The sequence below is a fragment of the Canis lupus genome, chromosome 4 (assembly GCF_011100685.1).
Source record: "Canis lupus familiaris isolate Mischka breed German Shepherd chromosome 4, alternate assembly UU_Cfam_GSD_1.0, whole genome shotgun sequence".
In the NCBI taxonomy this organism is placed as follows: domain Eukaryota; kingdom Metazoa; phylum Chordata; class Mammalia; order Carnivora; family Canidae; genus Canis; species Canis lupus.
The window spans coordinates 152966-169182 of record NC_049225.1 but is presented as its reverse complement, the minus strand read 5'-3'; the positions used below and the strand labels follow the sequence as shown (position 1 = coordinate 169182).

General features: G+C 49.9%; 1 protein-coding gene across 1 annotated transcript in view; it reads left to right on the top strand.

Annotated features, from left to right (window-relative positions):
• Positions 1–6568: 6568 nt before the first annotated feature.
• LOC119876175 (MAM and LDL-receptor class A domain-containing protein 1-like) overlaps positions 6569–16217 on the top strand; it is a 44265-nt gene continuing 34616 nt past the window's right edge. The window contains exons 1-2 of the mRNA XM_038533761.1: positions 6569–6651; positions 7533–7578. Coding sequence (XP_038389689.1) covers positions 6569–6651; positions 7533–7578 — 129 coding nt within the window. The remainder of the gene's footprint in view (positions 6652–7532; positions 7579–16217) is intronic.

The following is a 16217-nucleotide window of genomic DNA, read 5'->3' as shown; positions in this document are numbered from 1 at the left end:
CACGTGGGCCTCACTTGGACCTGGTGAATCTGGTCCTTACCTGGTCCTCACCCAGACCTGGTGATTCTGGTCACCACCTGAGCTTCACTTGGACATGGTGAATCTGGTCCCCATCTGGGCCTCATGCAGTCCTGGTGACTTTGTTCCCCACCTGGACCTGATTGCTGTGGACTCCTTCTTGGCCTCACATGGAACAGGTGACACTGATCCTATCTGGGCCACATCCAAATCTGGTGACTCTGGTCCTCACCTGGGCATCATTGGGACCTCGTTACTCTGTTCCACACCTTTGCCTCACCTGGGCATGATGACTCTGGAAACCCTCTGAGCCTCACCCTGACCTGGTGACTCTGGTCCCCATCTGGATGTCACCTGGACCAGGTGATTACGGTACCCATCTAAGCCTCAACCATACCTAGTGACTCTGGTCCACAACTGGGCATCACCTGGACCTAGTGAATATGCTCCCCACCTGGGCCTCATCTGGAGCTGGTGACTCTGGTCCCTACCTGGGCATCATCGGGACATGGTTACTCTATTCACCACTGGACTGACCTGATCCTGGTAATTCTGGTCCTGACTTTGGCCTCTTCTGTACCAGGTGACTCTGGCTCCACCTGGGCCTCACCTGGAACTGGTGACTCTGATCCTCAGCATGGCCTCACCTGACCTGGTGACTGTGGTTCCCACAGGGACCTTACCTGGACCTCATGTCTCTGGTCCCCACCTGGGCCTCACCTGGACCTGTTGTCTCTGGTACCCGCCTGGGTAGCATCAGGACATGGTTACACTGTTCCCTAACAGGGACCCACCTGGACCTGTCAACTCTGGTCTTCACCTGGACCACACCTGGACATGGTGACACTGGTTCCCACCTGGGTCTCACCTGGACCTGGTGAGTCTGATACCCACCTGGGCCTCACCACTAACGGGTGACTCTCGTTCCTACATGGACCTCATGTGGACCTGGTGGCTGCAGTGTTTCTACCTTCTCATGGACATGGTGACTCTGGTCCCCACCAGGGCCTCACCAGGACCTGGTGAGTGTGGTTGCCACGTGCAACTCACCTGGACCTGGTGACTCTGGTCTGCACCTCAGACTATCCTGGATCTGGTGACTGTGGTCCCCACCTGGGTCTCACCTGGACCTGGTGACTCTCGTTCCCACATGAACCACACCTTGACCTGGTGACTGTGGTGTCCTTCTAGCCTCACATTTACCTGGTGATACCAGACCCCACCAGGGCCTCACCTGGATCTGGTGACTCTGGCCTGAAGTTTGGCCTCACCTGGACCTGGTGAGTGGGGTTGCCACCTGGGTCTCACCCATACCCAGTGACTCAGGTCCCCAAATGTGCCTCACATGGACCTGGTGAATCCGGTCCTTACCTGGTCCTCGCCCGGACCTGGTGACTCTGGTCACCACCTGGGCCTCACCTGGACCTGGTGAATCTGGTCCCCATCTGGGCCTCACCCAGTCCTGGTGACTTTGTTCCCCACCTGGACCTGATTGCTGTGGACTCCTTCTTGGCCTCACCTGGAACTGGTGAATCTGATCCTTTCTGGGCCTCACCCAGACCTGGTGACTCTGGTCCTCACCTGGGCATCATTGTGACCTGGTTACTCTGTCCCACCCCTGAGTCTCACCTGGACATTTTGACTCTGGAACCTATCTTCGCCTCACCCTGACCAGGTGACTCTGGTCCCCATGTGGATGTCACCGGACCAGGTGATTCTGGTACCTCTCTAGGCCTCAAAAAGACCTGGTGACTCTGGTCCTCAACTGGGCCTCACCTGTACCTAGTGAATATGGTACCAACCTGGGACTCTTCTGGACCTGGTGATTCTGGTCTGCACCTGAGACTACCCTGGATCTGGTGACTGTGGTCTCCACCTGGCTCTCACTTGGATCTGGTGACTCTGATCCCCATCTGGGCCTCACCTGGCCCTGTTGACCATGGTCCTCAACTGGGCAAAATTGGGACCCGGTGACTGTGTTCCACAACTGGACCTCACCTGGACCAGGTGACTCTGGTCCCCCTCTGGGTCTCACCATGCCCTAGTGACTGTGAACCCCACTTTGGCCTGACTTGGACCTGCTGACCCTGGTTGCCACCTGCGCCTGACCTCGAACTGTTGACTCTGGTTCTTTCAAGGGCCTCCCGTGTACCTGGTGATCCTGGTTCCCATTGGGGCTCATCTGGACCTGGTGACAGTTGTTACCACCTGGGACTCACCTGGACCTGGTTACAATGTTCCACACCTGGGCCTCACATAGACCTGTTGACCATGGTCCCCAGCCGGCCTCACATGGACCTGTTGCCTCTGGTCCCCACCTGGGCCTCACGTGTACCTGGTAACTCTGATCCATACCTGGGCCTCATCTGGACCTGGTGACTCTGGTCCCCACTTGGGCTCCACCTGGATCCGGTGACGCTGGTCCCCACCTGGACCTCTCCTGGACCTGGTGACTCTCTTTCCAACATAGACCTCACCTGGATCTGGTGACTCTGGTCCTCAGTTTGGCCTCATCTGGACCTGGTGACTCTAGTCCCCACTGTGACCTAATTCAGACCTGGTGAGTCATTCCCCACCTAGGCCTCACCCAGACCTGGTGACTCTTGTCCCCAGCTATGCCTCAATTCAACCTGATGAATTTGGTCCTCACGTGGGCCTCACATGGACCTGGGACTCAGCTGGATACAGTGGCTCTGGTTCCAACATGGGGCTCACCTGATACTGGTGACTGGTCTCCTCCTATGCATCACCAGGACCTGGTGATTCTGATCCCCATTTGGGCCTTGCATGACCCTAGTGACTCTGGTCCTCACCTAGGCTTCATTGGGACCTGGATACTCTATTCGACACCTGGGCCTCATTTGAACGGGGACCTCTGGTCCCACTCTGGGCCTCAAACTAAACTGGTTACTCTGGTTACATTTCTGGGCCTCACCCTTACTTGGGGACTCTGGTCCCACCCTGGGCTTCACTTGGACCTTGTGAACCTGGCCCTTGCCTGGTCCTACCCTGGATCTGGTGACTGTGGTCCCCACCTGGGCCTCACCTGGATTTGGTGACTCTGGTCACCATCTGGGTGTCACCTGGACTTGGTGAATCTTGTTGCCACCTGGGCCTCACATGGACCTTGTGACGGTGGTCCCCACCTGGACCTCACCTGGGCTCTGGTTCCCAGATGGGGCTCTCCTGGACCTGGTTCCTGTGGTCTCCTTCTGGCCTCACCTGGAACAAAATGACTCTGATCCATATTTGGGCCTCACCTGGACCTGGTGACTCTGGTCCTTACCTGGGCATCATTGGGAACTGGATACTCTCTTATATACCTGGGCCTCACCTGGACCTGGTGACTCTGGTCCCCCTCTGGACCTCACCCTGACCTGGTTACTATGGTCCCACCTGGACTCACCTGGATGAGGTGACTGGTTCCCACAGGGAACTCTCCTGGACCTGGTGACTCTGGTCCTCACATGGGCATTATTGGACCTGGTTTCTCAGTTCCACTTCGGGGCCTCACCTGGATCTAGTGATTCACATCTCCCTCTGGGCCTCACCCTGACGTGGTGACTCTGGTCCCCACCTGGATATCACCTGTACCGGGTGACTCTGGTCCCCCTCTGGGACTCACCCAGAGCTGGGGACTCTGGTCCTCAACTGGGCCTCAACAGGACCTGGTGAATCTACTCCTCACTTAGGCCTCGTGTGGACCCTGTGACTCTGGTCCCACCTGGGCATAAATGGGACATGGTTATTCTGTTCCCCACCTGGAACTCACCTGGTCCTGATACTTTGATCCACACATTGGCCTCACCTGCCCTGTTGATTCTGGGCCCCCACCTAGGCCTAAATCTGGACCTGGTGACTGTGGTCCCCACCTGGGTCTCACCTGGACCTGGTGACTCTCGTTCCCACATGAACCACACCTAGACCTGGTGACTGTGGTGTACTCCTAGCCTCACATTTCCCTGGTGACTCCGGTATCCACCAGGGCCTCACCTGGATCTGGTGACTCTGGCCTGCAGGTTGGCCTCACCTGGACCTGGTGAGGGAAGTTGCCACCTGGGACTCACCCATTCTTGTTGACTCAGGTCCCCATGTGGGCCTCAAGTGGACCTGGTGAATCTGCTCTTTACCTGATCCTCACCCGGACCTGGTGACTCAGGTCAGCACCTGGACCTCACCTGGAGCTGGTGTAGCTGGTCCCCATCTGGGCCTCACCCAGTCCTGGTGACTTTGTTTCCCACCTGGACCTGATTGCTGTGGACTCCTTCTTGGCCTCACCTGGAACTGGTGACTCTGATACTATCTGGGCCTCACCCAGATCTGGTGACTCTGGTCCTCACCTGGGCATCATTGGGACCTGGATACTCTGTTCCACACCTGAGCCTCACCTGGACATGATGACTCTGGAACCACTCTGGACCTCACCCTAACCTGGTGATTCTGGTACCCATCTGGATGTCACCTGGACTAGGTGATTCTGGTACCCCTATAGGCCTCAACCAGACCTGGTGACTCTGGTCCTCAACTGGGCCTCACCTGGACCTAGTGAATATGCTCCCCACCTGGGCCTCATGTGGACCTGGTGACTCTGGTCCCTACCTGGGCATCATCGGGACATGGTTACTCTATTCCCCACTGGGACTCACCTGGACTTGGTAACTCTGGTCCTCACTTTGGCCTCTTCTGTACCAGGTGACTCTGGCCACACCTGGGCCTCACCTGGAACTGGTGACTCTGATCGTTAGCATGGCCTCTCCTCACCTTGTGACTGTGTTTCCCACTGGGGCCTCACCTGGACCTCATGTCTCTGGTCCCCACCTGGGCCTCACCTGGACCTGGTGTCTCTGGTACCCACCTGGGTAGCATCAGGACATGGTTACACTGTTCCCTAACAGCGACCCACCTGGACCTGTTAAATCTGGTCTTCACCTGGGCCACACCTGGACATGGTGACACTGGTTCCCACCTGGGTCTCACCTGGACCGGGTGTGTCTGATCCCCACCTGGGCCTCACCTGTAACCGGTGACTCTCGTTCCCACATGGACCTCATATGGACCTGGTAGCTGCAGTGTTTCTAGCTTCTTATGTACCTGGTGACTCTGGTCCCCCCAGGGCCTCACCGGGACCTGGTAACTCTGGTCCTCACCTGGGCCTCATCTGGACCTGGTGACTCTGGTCTGCACCTGAGACTACCCTTGATCTGGTGATTGTGTTCCCACCTGGACCTCACCTGGACGAGGTGACTGGTTCCTACAGGGATCTCACCTGGACCGGGTGAATCTGGTCCTCCCATGGGCATCATGGAACCTGGTTACTGAGTTCCACATCGGGCCTTCACCTGGACCTAGTGACTCTCGTCCAACTCTCAGCCTCACCCTGACGTGGTGACTCTGGTCCCCACCTGTTTATTCCCTGGACTGGGTGACTCTGGTCCTCCTCTGGGCCTCACCTGGAGCTGGGGACTCTGGTCTTCAACTGGGCCTCAACAGGACCTGGTGAATCTACTCCTCACTTAGGCCTCATGTGGAACTTGTGACTCTGGTCCCACTTGGGCATCAATGGGACATGGTTACCTGTTCCCCACCTGGGACTCACCTGGACCTGATTACTTTGCTCCACACTTTGGCCTCACATGGCCCTGATGACTCTGGGCCCCTCACCTAGGCCTCAATCTGGACCTAGTGTCTGTGGTCCCCACCTGGGTCTCACCTGGACCTGGTGACTCTCGTTCCCACATGAACCACACTTGGACCTGGTGACTGTGGTGTCCTTCTAGACTCACATTTACCTGGTGACTCCGGTCCCCACCAGGGACTGACCTGGATCTGGTGACTATGGACTGCAGGTTGGCCTCACCTGGACCTGGTTACTGGGGTTGCCACCTGGGCCTCACCCATACCTGGTGACTCAGGTCCCCTCGTTGGCCTCTTGGACCTGGTGAATCTTGTCCTTACCAGGTCCTCACCTGGACCCGGTGACTCTGGTCACCACCTGGGCCTCACCTGAACCTGGTGATTCTGGTCCCCATCTGGGCCTCACCCAGTCCTGGTGACTTTGTTCTCCACCTGGACCTGATTGCTGTGGACTCCTTGGTCTCACCTGGTACTGGTGACTCGGATCCTATGTGGGCGTTACCCAGATCTGGTGACTATGGTCCTCACCTCAGCATCATTGGGACCTGGTTACTCTGTTCCACACCTGAGCCTCACTTGGACCTGATGACTCTGGAACCCCATTGGGCCTCACCCTGACCTGGTGACTCTGGTCCCCATCTGGATGTCACCTGGACCAGGTGATTCTGGTACCCCTCTAGGTCTCAACCAGACCTGGTGACTCTGGTCCTCAACTGGGCCTCACCTGGACCTAGTGAATATGCTCCCCACCTGGGCCTCATCTGGACCTGGTGACTCTGGTCCCTACCTGGGCATCATCGGGACATGGATTCTCTATTCCCCACTGGGACTCACCTGGACCTGGTAACTCTGGTCCTCACTTTGGCCTCTACTGTACCAGGTGACACTGGCCCCACTTAGGCCTCACCTGGAACGGATGGCTCTGATCCTCAACAGCATGCCTCGAATGCACCTTTCCACTAGCTGCTGTTCTTATGGCCGTGAGAATGTAGCTACATTGTAAGTCAGGACGTTCCATGTATACCGCTCTACTGCACATAGAGACACAAGCATTGAAGCCTGCAGCTAGCTCCTTTGTCCTATGAGCTTCTGACCAGCACGTCTAGTCCTCACTGTTCGAAATTTCATCTGAAGGCTCTGTGGAACTGTGAGGAACTGGGGGTGAGCTCAAGTCTCCGAAGAAAGTACCCTTTGGACACTGCATTCCACTAGCTTCTCATGTATGGAACTTAGTATGTAGCACCAATCCTAGAGAGCAGTTCCTCACATATCTCTGGATTGGGCTTGGAGACACTAGTCGTGTGGGCCAGCACCTTCCACTAACCTCTCACAACCCTTCTGTCACGATTCGAGCCTAGGCCTGATAGGAGCGAAGTGTACCTGCAGTCAGCATGTGGACGGTACAGGGCATAAGTTCAACTCTCAGAAGTGTGTATGCTTTACAGGCAGATGTCTGCTAGACACTTATTGATGGGAGCTAGAACTGAGCTACACTCGAATTGAACACGGATGTTGGCAATAGCTGTATTGAACTCAGATACACGTGAGTACAGGCCCATCACTTCCACATGCTTTTCGCACAACCTCTTCCAGAACCTAACATAAAGATGCTAGGACCTATGTCTACAGGCAGTCAGGATGCAGGACGGTCCTGCCCTGACCTCAGCTCTTACAAGGAAGCATGCCTAGAAGTCAGCTTTCAACTAGCTGCGTTCTTATGGCAGTGAGAATGTAGCAGTATTCTAATTCAGGAAGCTCCAAAATGACCACTCTACTGCACCTGGAGATACCTTCCTGGTCTGCATTGTTCCACTTGCGTCTCACAAGATTCTGACAAAAGTCTATGGTGAAGGTGAAGATGTTTGATACTCATTCTGCAGGCAGTATCGGACCGTGAGGGACTCAGTGCGAGCTCAACTCTGTAAAGTAAGTTGCTTTTGGACAAGGCGTTCATCAAGCTTCTCACCTATGGAACTTAGTATGTAGCACCAGTCTAACACAGGAATTACTAGGAAATCGCTGGATTGAGCTTGGAGGCACTAGTCTTGTGTGCCAGGACTTTCCACTTACCTCTCACAACACTTCAGTCATGCATCGAGCCTAGGCCTGTTAGCAGTGAAGTGTACCTGCAGGCAGGATGTGGGAAGTACAGGCCATAAGCTCAACTCTCAAAAGTGTGTATGCCTGGGAGGCAGATTTCTGCTACCCACTTGTACATGGGATTTAGAACATAGCTACAATCTGATTGAAGAAGCCCGTTGGAAATAGCTTTTTTCAACTCAGATACATGTGAGTTCAGGCCCGACGCTTCCACATGCTTTTCTCACAACCTCTCCCATAACCCAACACAAGGATGTTAGCAGCTACGTCTACAGTCAGGCAGGATGTGGTAGGGTCCTGCCCTGAACTCAGCTCTCAAAAGGAAGCTAGCCTCGAAACCAGCTTTCTACTAGCTGCGTTGTTATGGCCTTGAGAATGTAGCACCACTGTAAGTCAGGATGTTCCATGTATACCGCTCTACTGCAACTGGAGAGACAAGCATTGAAGCCTGCAGCTAGCTCCTTGTGTCCTGTGAGCTTCTTACAAACATGTCTAGTGAGGATGTTCGAAATTCCATCTGAAGGCCGTGTGGAACTGTGAAGGACTGGGGGTGAGTTCAAGTCTCAGAAGCAAGTACCCTTTGGACACTGTGTTCAACTAGCTTCTCATGTATGGAACTTAGTATGTAGCACCATCTAAGAGAGCAGTTACTCACATATCTCTGGATTGGACTTGGAGACACTAGTCATGTGGGCCGGCACTTTCCACTAACCTCTGACAAAACTTCTGTCACCCATCGAGCCTAGGCCTGATAGGAGCAAAGTGTACCTTCAGTCAGCATGTGCGAGGTACAAGGCATAAATTCAACTCTCAGAAGTGTGTATGCTTTGCAGGCCGATGTCTGCTAGACACTTATCGAGGCGAGGTATACCCGAGCTACACTTTAATTGAACAAGGACATTGGCAATTGCTGTATTTAACTCAGATACACGTTAGTACAGTCCTGACACTTCCACTTGCATTTCTCCAACCTCTCAAGGCCCTAACATAAGGATTTTTGCAGATACGACTACAGGCAGGTAGGAGGCGGGAGGGTCCTGCCTTGAGCTCAGCTTTCAAATGGAGGCATGCCTCGAAGCCAGCTTTCTACTAACTGCGTTCTGATGGCCATGAGAATGTGGCAGCCTTGTAATTCAGGATGTTCCATGAACACCGCTTTACTGCACCTGGAGACACAACCTTGAAGGCTGCAGTTTGCCCTGGCATCCCATGAGCTTCTGACAAACATGTCTAGTGAGGATGTTCGTAACTGCATCTACAGGCAGTGTGGAACTCGGAAGAACCGCGTGTCAGCTCATCTCACAGAAGGAAATTCCCCAGAGAGAGAGCTTTCAGCTTGGTACTCAGGTTTGGAAGTTAGTATGTAGCTCCCATCTGAGGGAGGAATTCCTCAGAAGTCACTGATTGAACTAAGGGAAACATGGCTCTCGCAAAACTTGCGTCCCGTATCGAATGAAATCCTTTGGAAGCAAAGCATACCGGCGGTCAGCAAGAGGGAGTTTCAAGCCATAAGCTCAAGCCAAAGGCGTGTGCATGCCTTGCAGGCAGGTGTCCGCTAGGCGCGAAATTGACAAGGCAGATACTTGGTTTTCACTGGACTATTGTCCGGCATACAACGAAATGCTATGGAAGAGGAACGTACAGGCAGTCAGGATGGGGGAGGTACAGGCCATAAGCCCAACTCTCTGAAGTTTGTATGCTTTGCAGGCTGATGCCTGCTAAACACTTATCGTGGCGAGGTATACCCGAGCTACACTCTAATGGAACAAGGACGTTGGCGATCTCTGTATTGAACTCACATACACGTGAGTACAGTCCTGACGCTTCCACTTGCATTTCCCCAACCTCTCCAAGCACGAAACATAAGGATGTTAGCAGCTACGACTACGGGCAGGCAGGATGCGGGAGGGTACTGCCCTCAGCTCAGCTTTCAAAAGGAGGCATGCCTCGAAGCCAGCTTTCTACTAACTGCGTTTTTTTTATTTTTATTTTTATTTTTTTAAATTATTTATTTGTGATAGTCACACACAGAAAGAGAGAGGCAGAGACACAGGCAGAGGGAGAAGTAAGCTCCATGATTTGGGAGCCCGATGTGGGATTCGATCCCGACTCTCCGGGATCGTGTCCTGGGCCAAAGCCAGGCGCCAAACCGCTGCGCCACCCAGAGATCCCCTACTAACTGTGTTCTGATGGCCATGAGAATGTGACAGCACTGTAATTCAGGATGTTCCATGAATATCGCTTTACTGCACCTGGAGACACAACCTTGAAGCCTGTAGCTTGCCCCTGGCATCCGCTACTTACAATGAAATGCTGTGGAAGAGGAACGTACAGGCAGTCAGGATAGGTGAGTTACAGGTACAAGCTCAACTCTCAGAAGTGTGTATGCTTTGCAGGCCGATGTCTGCTAACCACTTATCGAGGCGAGGTATACCCGAGCTACACTCTAATTGAACAAGGACGTTGGCAATCACTGTATTGAACTCAGATACACGTGAGCACAGTCCTGATACTTCCGCTTGCATTCTCCAACCTGTCTCATCTTCTAATATAAGGATTTTGAGCTACAACTACGGGCAGGCAGGATGCGGGAGGGTCTTGCCCTGAGCTCAGCTTTCAAATGGAGGAATGCCTCAAAGCCAGCTTTCTACTAACTGTGTTCTGATGGCCATGAGAATGCAGCAGGCTTGGAAATCAGGATGTTCCATGAACACACTTTAGTGCACCTGGAGACACAACCTGAAGCCTGCAGGTTGCCCCTGGCATCCCATGACCTTCTGACAAACAAGTCTAGTTAGGATGTTCGTAATTGATTCTGCAGGTAGTGTGGAACTGGGAAGGATGCGTATCAGCTCATCTCACAGAAGGAAATTCCGCAGAGAGACAGCTTTCAGCTTGGTACTCAAGTTTGGAAGTTAGTATGCAGCTCCCATCTGAGGGAGGAATTCCTCAATGTCAGTGAACTGAAGTAAGGGTCACATGGCTCTCGCAAAACTTGTGTCCCGTATCGAATGAAATCCTTTGGAAGCGAAGCATACAGGCAGTCAGCAAGAGAGAGGTTCAAGCCATAAGCTCAAGCCAAAGGCGTGTGCATGCCTGCAGGCAGGAGTCTGCTAGGCGCGAAATTGACAAGGCAGACACTTGGTTTTCACAGGGCTACTGTCCCGCATGCAACAAAATGCTGTGGAAGAGGAACGTACACGCAGTCAGGATGGGGGAGGTACAGGCCATAAGCCCAACTCTCCGAAGTTTGTATGCTTTGCAGGCCGACGTCTGCTAGCCACTTATAGAGGTGAGGTATACCCGAGCTACACTCTAATGGAACAAGGACGTTGGCAATCGCTGTATTGAACTCAGAAACACGTTAGTACAGTCCTGACACTTCCAAAGCGTTTCTCCAACCTCTCCCAGGACGAAGCCTAAGGATGTTAGCAGCTACAACTACGGGCAGGCAGGATGCGGGAGGGTCCTGCCCTGAGCACAGCTTTCAAAAGGAGGCCTGCCTCGAAGCCAGCTTTCTACTAACTGCTTTCTGATGGCCATGAGAACGTGGCAGCAATGTAATTCAGGATTTCCAATAATACCGCTTTACTGCACCTGGAGACACAACCTTGAAGCCTACAGCTTGCCCCTGGCATCCCATAAGCTTCTGACAAACATGTCTAGTGAGGATGTTCGTAACTGTATCTGCAGGCAGTGTGGAACTGGGAAGGACCACGTTTCAGCTCATCTCCAAGAGGGATGTTCCCCAGAGAGAGAGCATTCAGCTAGGTACTCAGGTTTGGAAGTTAGAATGTAGCTCCCATCTGAGGGAGGAATTCCTCAGAAGTTCCTGGTTTGAACTAAGACACATTTGCCTCTCGCTAAACTTGCGTCCTGTATCGAAAGAAATCCTTTGGAAGTGAAGCACACAGGCGGTCAGCATGTGAGAGGTTCAAGACCTAAGCTCAATCCAAAGGAGTGTGCTTGCCTTGGAGGCAGCTTTCTGCTAGGCGGGAAATTGACAAGGCAGACACTTGGTTTTCATTCCGCTACTGTCCCACTTACAACGAAATGCTGTGGTAGAGTAACGTACAAGCAGTCAGGATGGGTGAGGTACAGGCCACAAGCTCAACTCTCAGAAGTGTGTATGCTTTGCAGGCCGATGTCTGCTAGACACTTATCGAGGCGAGGTATACACGAGCTACACTCTAATGGAACAAGGATGTTGGCAATCTCTGTATTGAACTCAGATACACGTGAGTACAGTCCAGACACTTCCACTTGCATTTCTCCAACCTCTCCCAGCACCTATCATAAGGATTTTTGCAACTACGACTACGGGCACGCAGGATGCGGGACGGTCCTGCCCTGAGCTCAGCTTTCAAAAGGAGGCATGCCTAGAAGCCAGCTTTCAACTAGCTGTGTTCTAATGTTCTAATGTGAGACCATAGCAGTCTTCTAACTCAGGAGGTTCGAAGAATACCACCTTACTGAACTTGGAGACACCTTCCAGGCCTGCATTATTCCACTTCTGTCTCACAAGCTTCCAACTAACGTCTCTGGTTAAGATGTTCAAAACTCATTCTACAGACAATGTGGAACTGTGAGGGACTGGGTGTGAGCTCAACTCTCAGAAGAGAGATGCTTTTGGACTCGGGTTCAGCTAGCTCTCAAGTATGGAACTTAGTATATAGCACCTGTCTAAACAGGAATTACTAGGAAATCGCTGGATTGATCTTGCAGGCACTAGTCTTTTGTGCCGGGACTTTCCTCTTACCTCTCACACTTCAGAAACGCATCGAGCCTAGGCCTGTTAGCAACGAATTGTATCTGCAGGAGGATGTGGGAAGTACAGGCCATAAGCTCAACTCTTAAACGTGTGTACACCTGGGAGGCAGATGTCTGATACCCACTCGTACATAGGAGTTAGAAATTAGCTACACTCTTTGAAGAAGGCTGTGTGAAATCACTATATTCAACTCAGATACTCGTGAGTACAGGCCTGATACTTCCACATGAAAAGCGATTCGAAACAAAAAGAATCACATCGAGTAGAATCAAAAAGAACGAATCAGAAACTATCGTATCGAAACGAAAATAATCAAATTGAATCGAATCGAATCCAAAAGGTTCGAATCGCATCGAACTGAAAAGAATCGAATCAAATCGAATCAAAAATAATTGAAACAAATCAAATAAAAAGGAATCAAATAGAAAAAAATCGAATCGAAAAGAAATGAATTGAATCAAATCGAATCAAAAAGAATCGAATCGAACACAATTCAGTCGAAGAATTTCGAATCGAATCGAATTGAATCGAATAGAATCTAATCGAACCGAAACTATTCGAATGGAATCAAAAAGAAACGAATCAAAAAGAATCTTATCAAATCGAATCGAAAAGTATCGAATCCAAATGAAACTATTTGAAAAGAGTAGAATCAAAAAGAATCGAATTGTTTCAGAAAAAATGAATCGAATTCAATCGAATAGAAAAGAAATGAATTGAATCGATCCTTAAGGAAAGGAATTTGAATCGAAAAGACTCGAATCGAAAGATTCAAATCAAATCGAATCGAAACAAAAAGAATCGAATCGAATAGAATCGAAAAGAAACTAATCGAAAACTATCATATCGAAAAGAAAAAAATCGTATCAAATAAAGAAAACCAAATCAAATGGAATCGAAAAGGATCTAATCAATTCGAAACGAATCAAAAAGAATCGAATCGAATCGAAAAGAATTGAATCGAATCGAATAGAAAATAATCGAAACAAATCAAATAAAAAAGAATCGAATAGAAAAAAATCGAATCGAATCGAAAAGAATCAAATCGAATCGAAAAGATTCGAATAGATTCGAAAAGAAACGAATCAAAAATATTCGAATCGAATCGAATGGAAAGGAATAGAATCTAATCGAATCGAAAAGAATCGAATCCAAATAAATCGAGTCGAAAGGAGTGGAATCGAAAAGATTCGAAACGATTCGGAAAAAAACGAATCGAATTGAATCGAATCGAATCGAAAATAATCGAATCGAATTGAATTGAAAAGAATAGAAAAGAATCGAGCCAAATCGGAAAGAATCGAAATGAATAGAAACGAAACGAATCTAATCCAATCGAAAAGAATCGAATCGAATTGAATCGAAAAGATTCGAATCGAATCGAATCGAATCGAATAGAAAAGCATCGAATCGAATCAAATAGAAAATAAACGAATAGAAAACTATCGAATGGAAACGAAAAAAATTGAATCGAATCGTATCGAATGAAATCAAAAAAGATCAAATTGAATCGAATATAAGAATCGAATCGAAAAGAATCGAATCGAATCAAAAAGGATTGAATTGAATTGTATCGAATAGAAAAGAATCAAATCGAATCGAAAAGAATCAAATCGAATCGAATCAAAGAGATTCAAATCGAAAAGAATAGAATTGAATCGTATCGAAAGAATCAAATCAAATCGAATGGAAAAGAATCGAATTGATCGAAAAAATCGAGTCGAATTGAAAACAATCGAATCGAATCGGAAAGAATCTAATTGAATCGCATCGAAAAGATTTGAATCGAATCGAACTGAAAAGAATCGAATCGAAACGAATCGAATCAAAAAGACTCGAATCGAATCGAAAAGAATCGAATCGAATCAAATTGAATCGAATAGAAAAGAATCTATCGAATCGAAAAGAATCGAATTGAATCTAATCGAAAAGAATTGAATCGAATCAAATCCATAACCCTAACCCCTAACACTAAACCTATCCTAACCCTAACCCTTAACCCTAACCCTAACCTAACCGTAACCCTAAACCTAACCCTAATCCCTAACCCCTAACCTGAACCCTAACCCTAAACTTAACCCATACCCTAACCCTAACCATTCCCTAACCCTAAGAGGTACCCTAACACTAACATGTAACCCAACCCTAACCCGTACCCTAACCCGTACCCTAACCCTAAGCCCGTACCCTAAACCTTACACTAACCCTAACCCTAACCAGTACTCTAACACTAACCGGTACCCTAAACCGTACCCTAACCCGTATCCTAACCCTAACCCTAACACGTACCTAATCATAACCCTAACCCCTAACCCTAACCCTAACACCTAACCATAACCCTAAACCCTAAACCCTAACCCTAAACCTAAACCAAAACCTAAACCTAACCCCTAACCCTAAACCTAACACTTAACACTAACCTTTAACCCTAACCCTACCCCTAACCCCTAACCTAACCCTAACCCTTTCCCTAACCATTAAACCTAACACTTAACACAAACCCTAACCCTAAACCTAACCCTAACCCCTAACCCTAACCCTAACCCTAACCTCTCAAACTAACCCTAACCCTAACACTAAGCCTAACACCAACCCAAACCCCTAACTCTAAACCAACCTAACCCTAAACCTAACCTGAAACCTAACCCATACACTAACCCGTACCCTAACCCTAACCCTATCCCATAACCTAAACCGAACCCTAAACTGTACCCTAAATCTAACCCATACCCTAAACCTAACCCTAACCCTAACCCATACCCAAACCCGTACCCTAACCCTAACCCTATCCCATAGACTAACCCTAACCCTAACCCTTAGACTAAACCCAACCCGTACCCTAACCCTAACCCTAACCCGTACCCTAACCCTAACCCGTAACCTAACCCTAAACCATACCCTAACCCTGACCTGTACACTAACCAGTACCCTAACCCTAACCCAAACCCATTCCCGAACCGTAACTGTAACCCATACTCTAACTGTAACTGGTACCCTAACCCTAACCCTAAACCTAAACATAACCATAACCCTAACCCCTAACCCTAACCCTAACCCCTAAACCTAACCCTAAGCCTAACCTTAACACTAACCCTAACCTTAACCCTTAACCTAACCCGAAACCTATCCTGAAACCTAACCCATACACTAACCCGTAACCTAACCCTAACCCGTACCCTAACCCTAACCCATACCCTAAACCTAACCCGTACCCTAACCCGTACCCTAACCCTAACCCTATCCTGTACCCTAACCCTAAACCTAACCAGTACCCTAAACCTAACACTAACACTAACGCATACCCTCACCCTAACCTGTACCTTACCCTAATCTTACCAGCACCCTAACACTAACCTGTACCCTAATCCTAACCCTAACCCTAACCTTAACCCTACCCTTAACCCTAACCCTCACCCAAAACCTAACCCTAACCCCTAACCCTAACTGTAACCCCAAACCTTAACCCTAACCCTAACCCTAACACTACCCCTAACCCCTAACCCCTAATGCTATCCGTGACCCTTAACCTCAACACTTAACCCTAAACCTAACCCTAAACCTTACCCTAACCTGTACCCTAACCCTAACCGAACCCTAACCGTAACAGTACCCTAACCCTAACCCGTACACTAACCCTAAACCGTACCCTAACCCCAACCCTAACCCGTACACTAACCCTAACCTGTATCCTAAC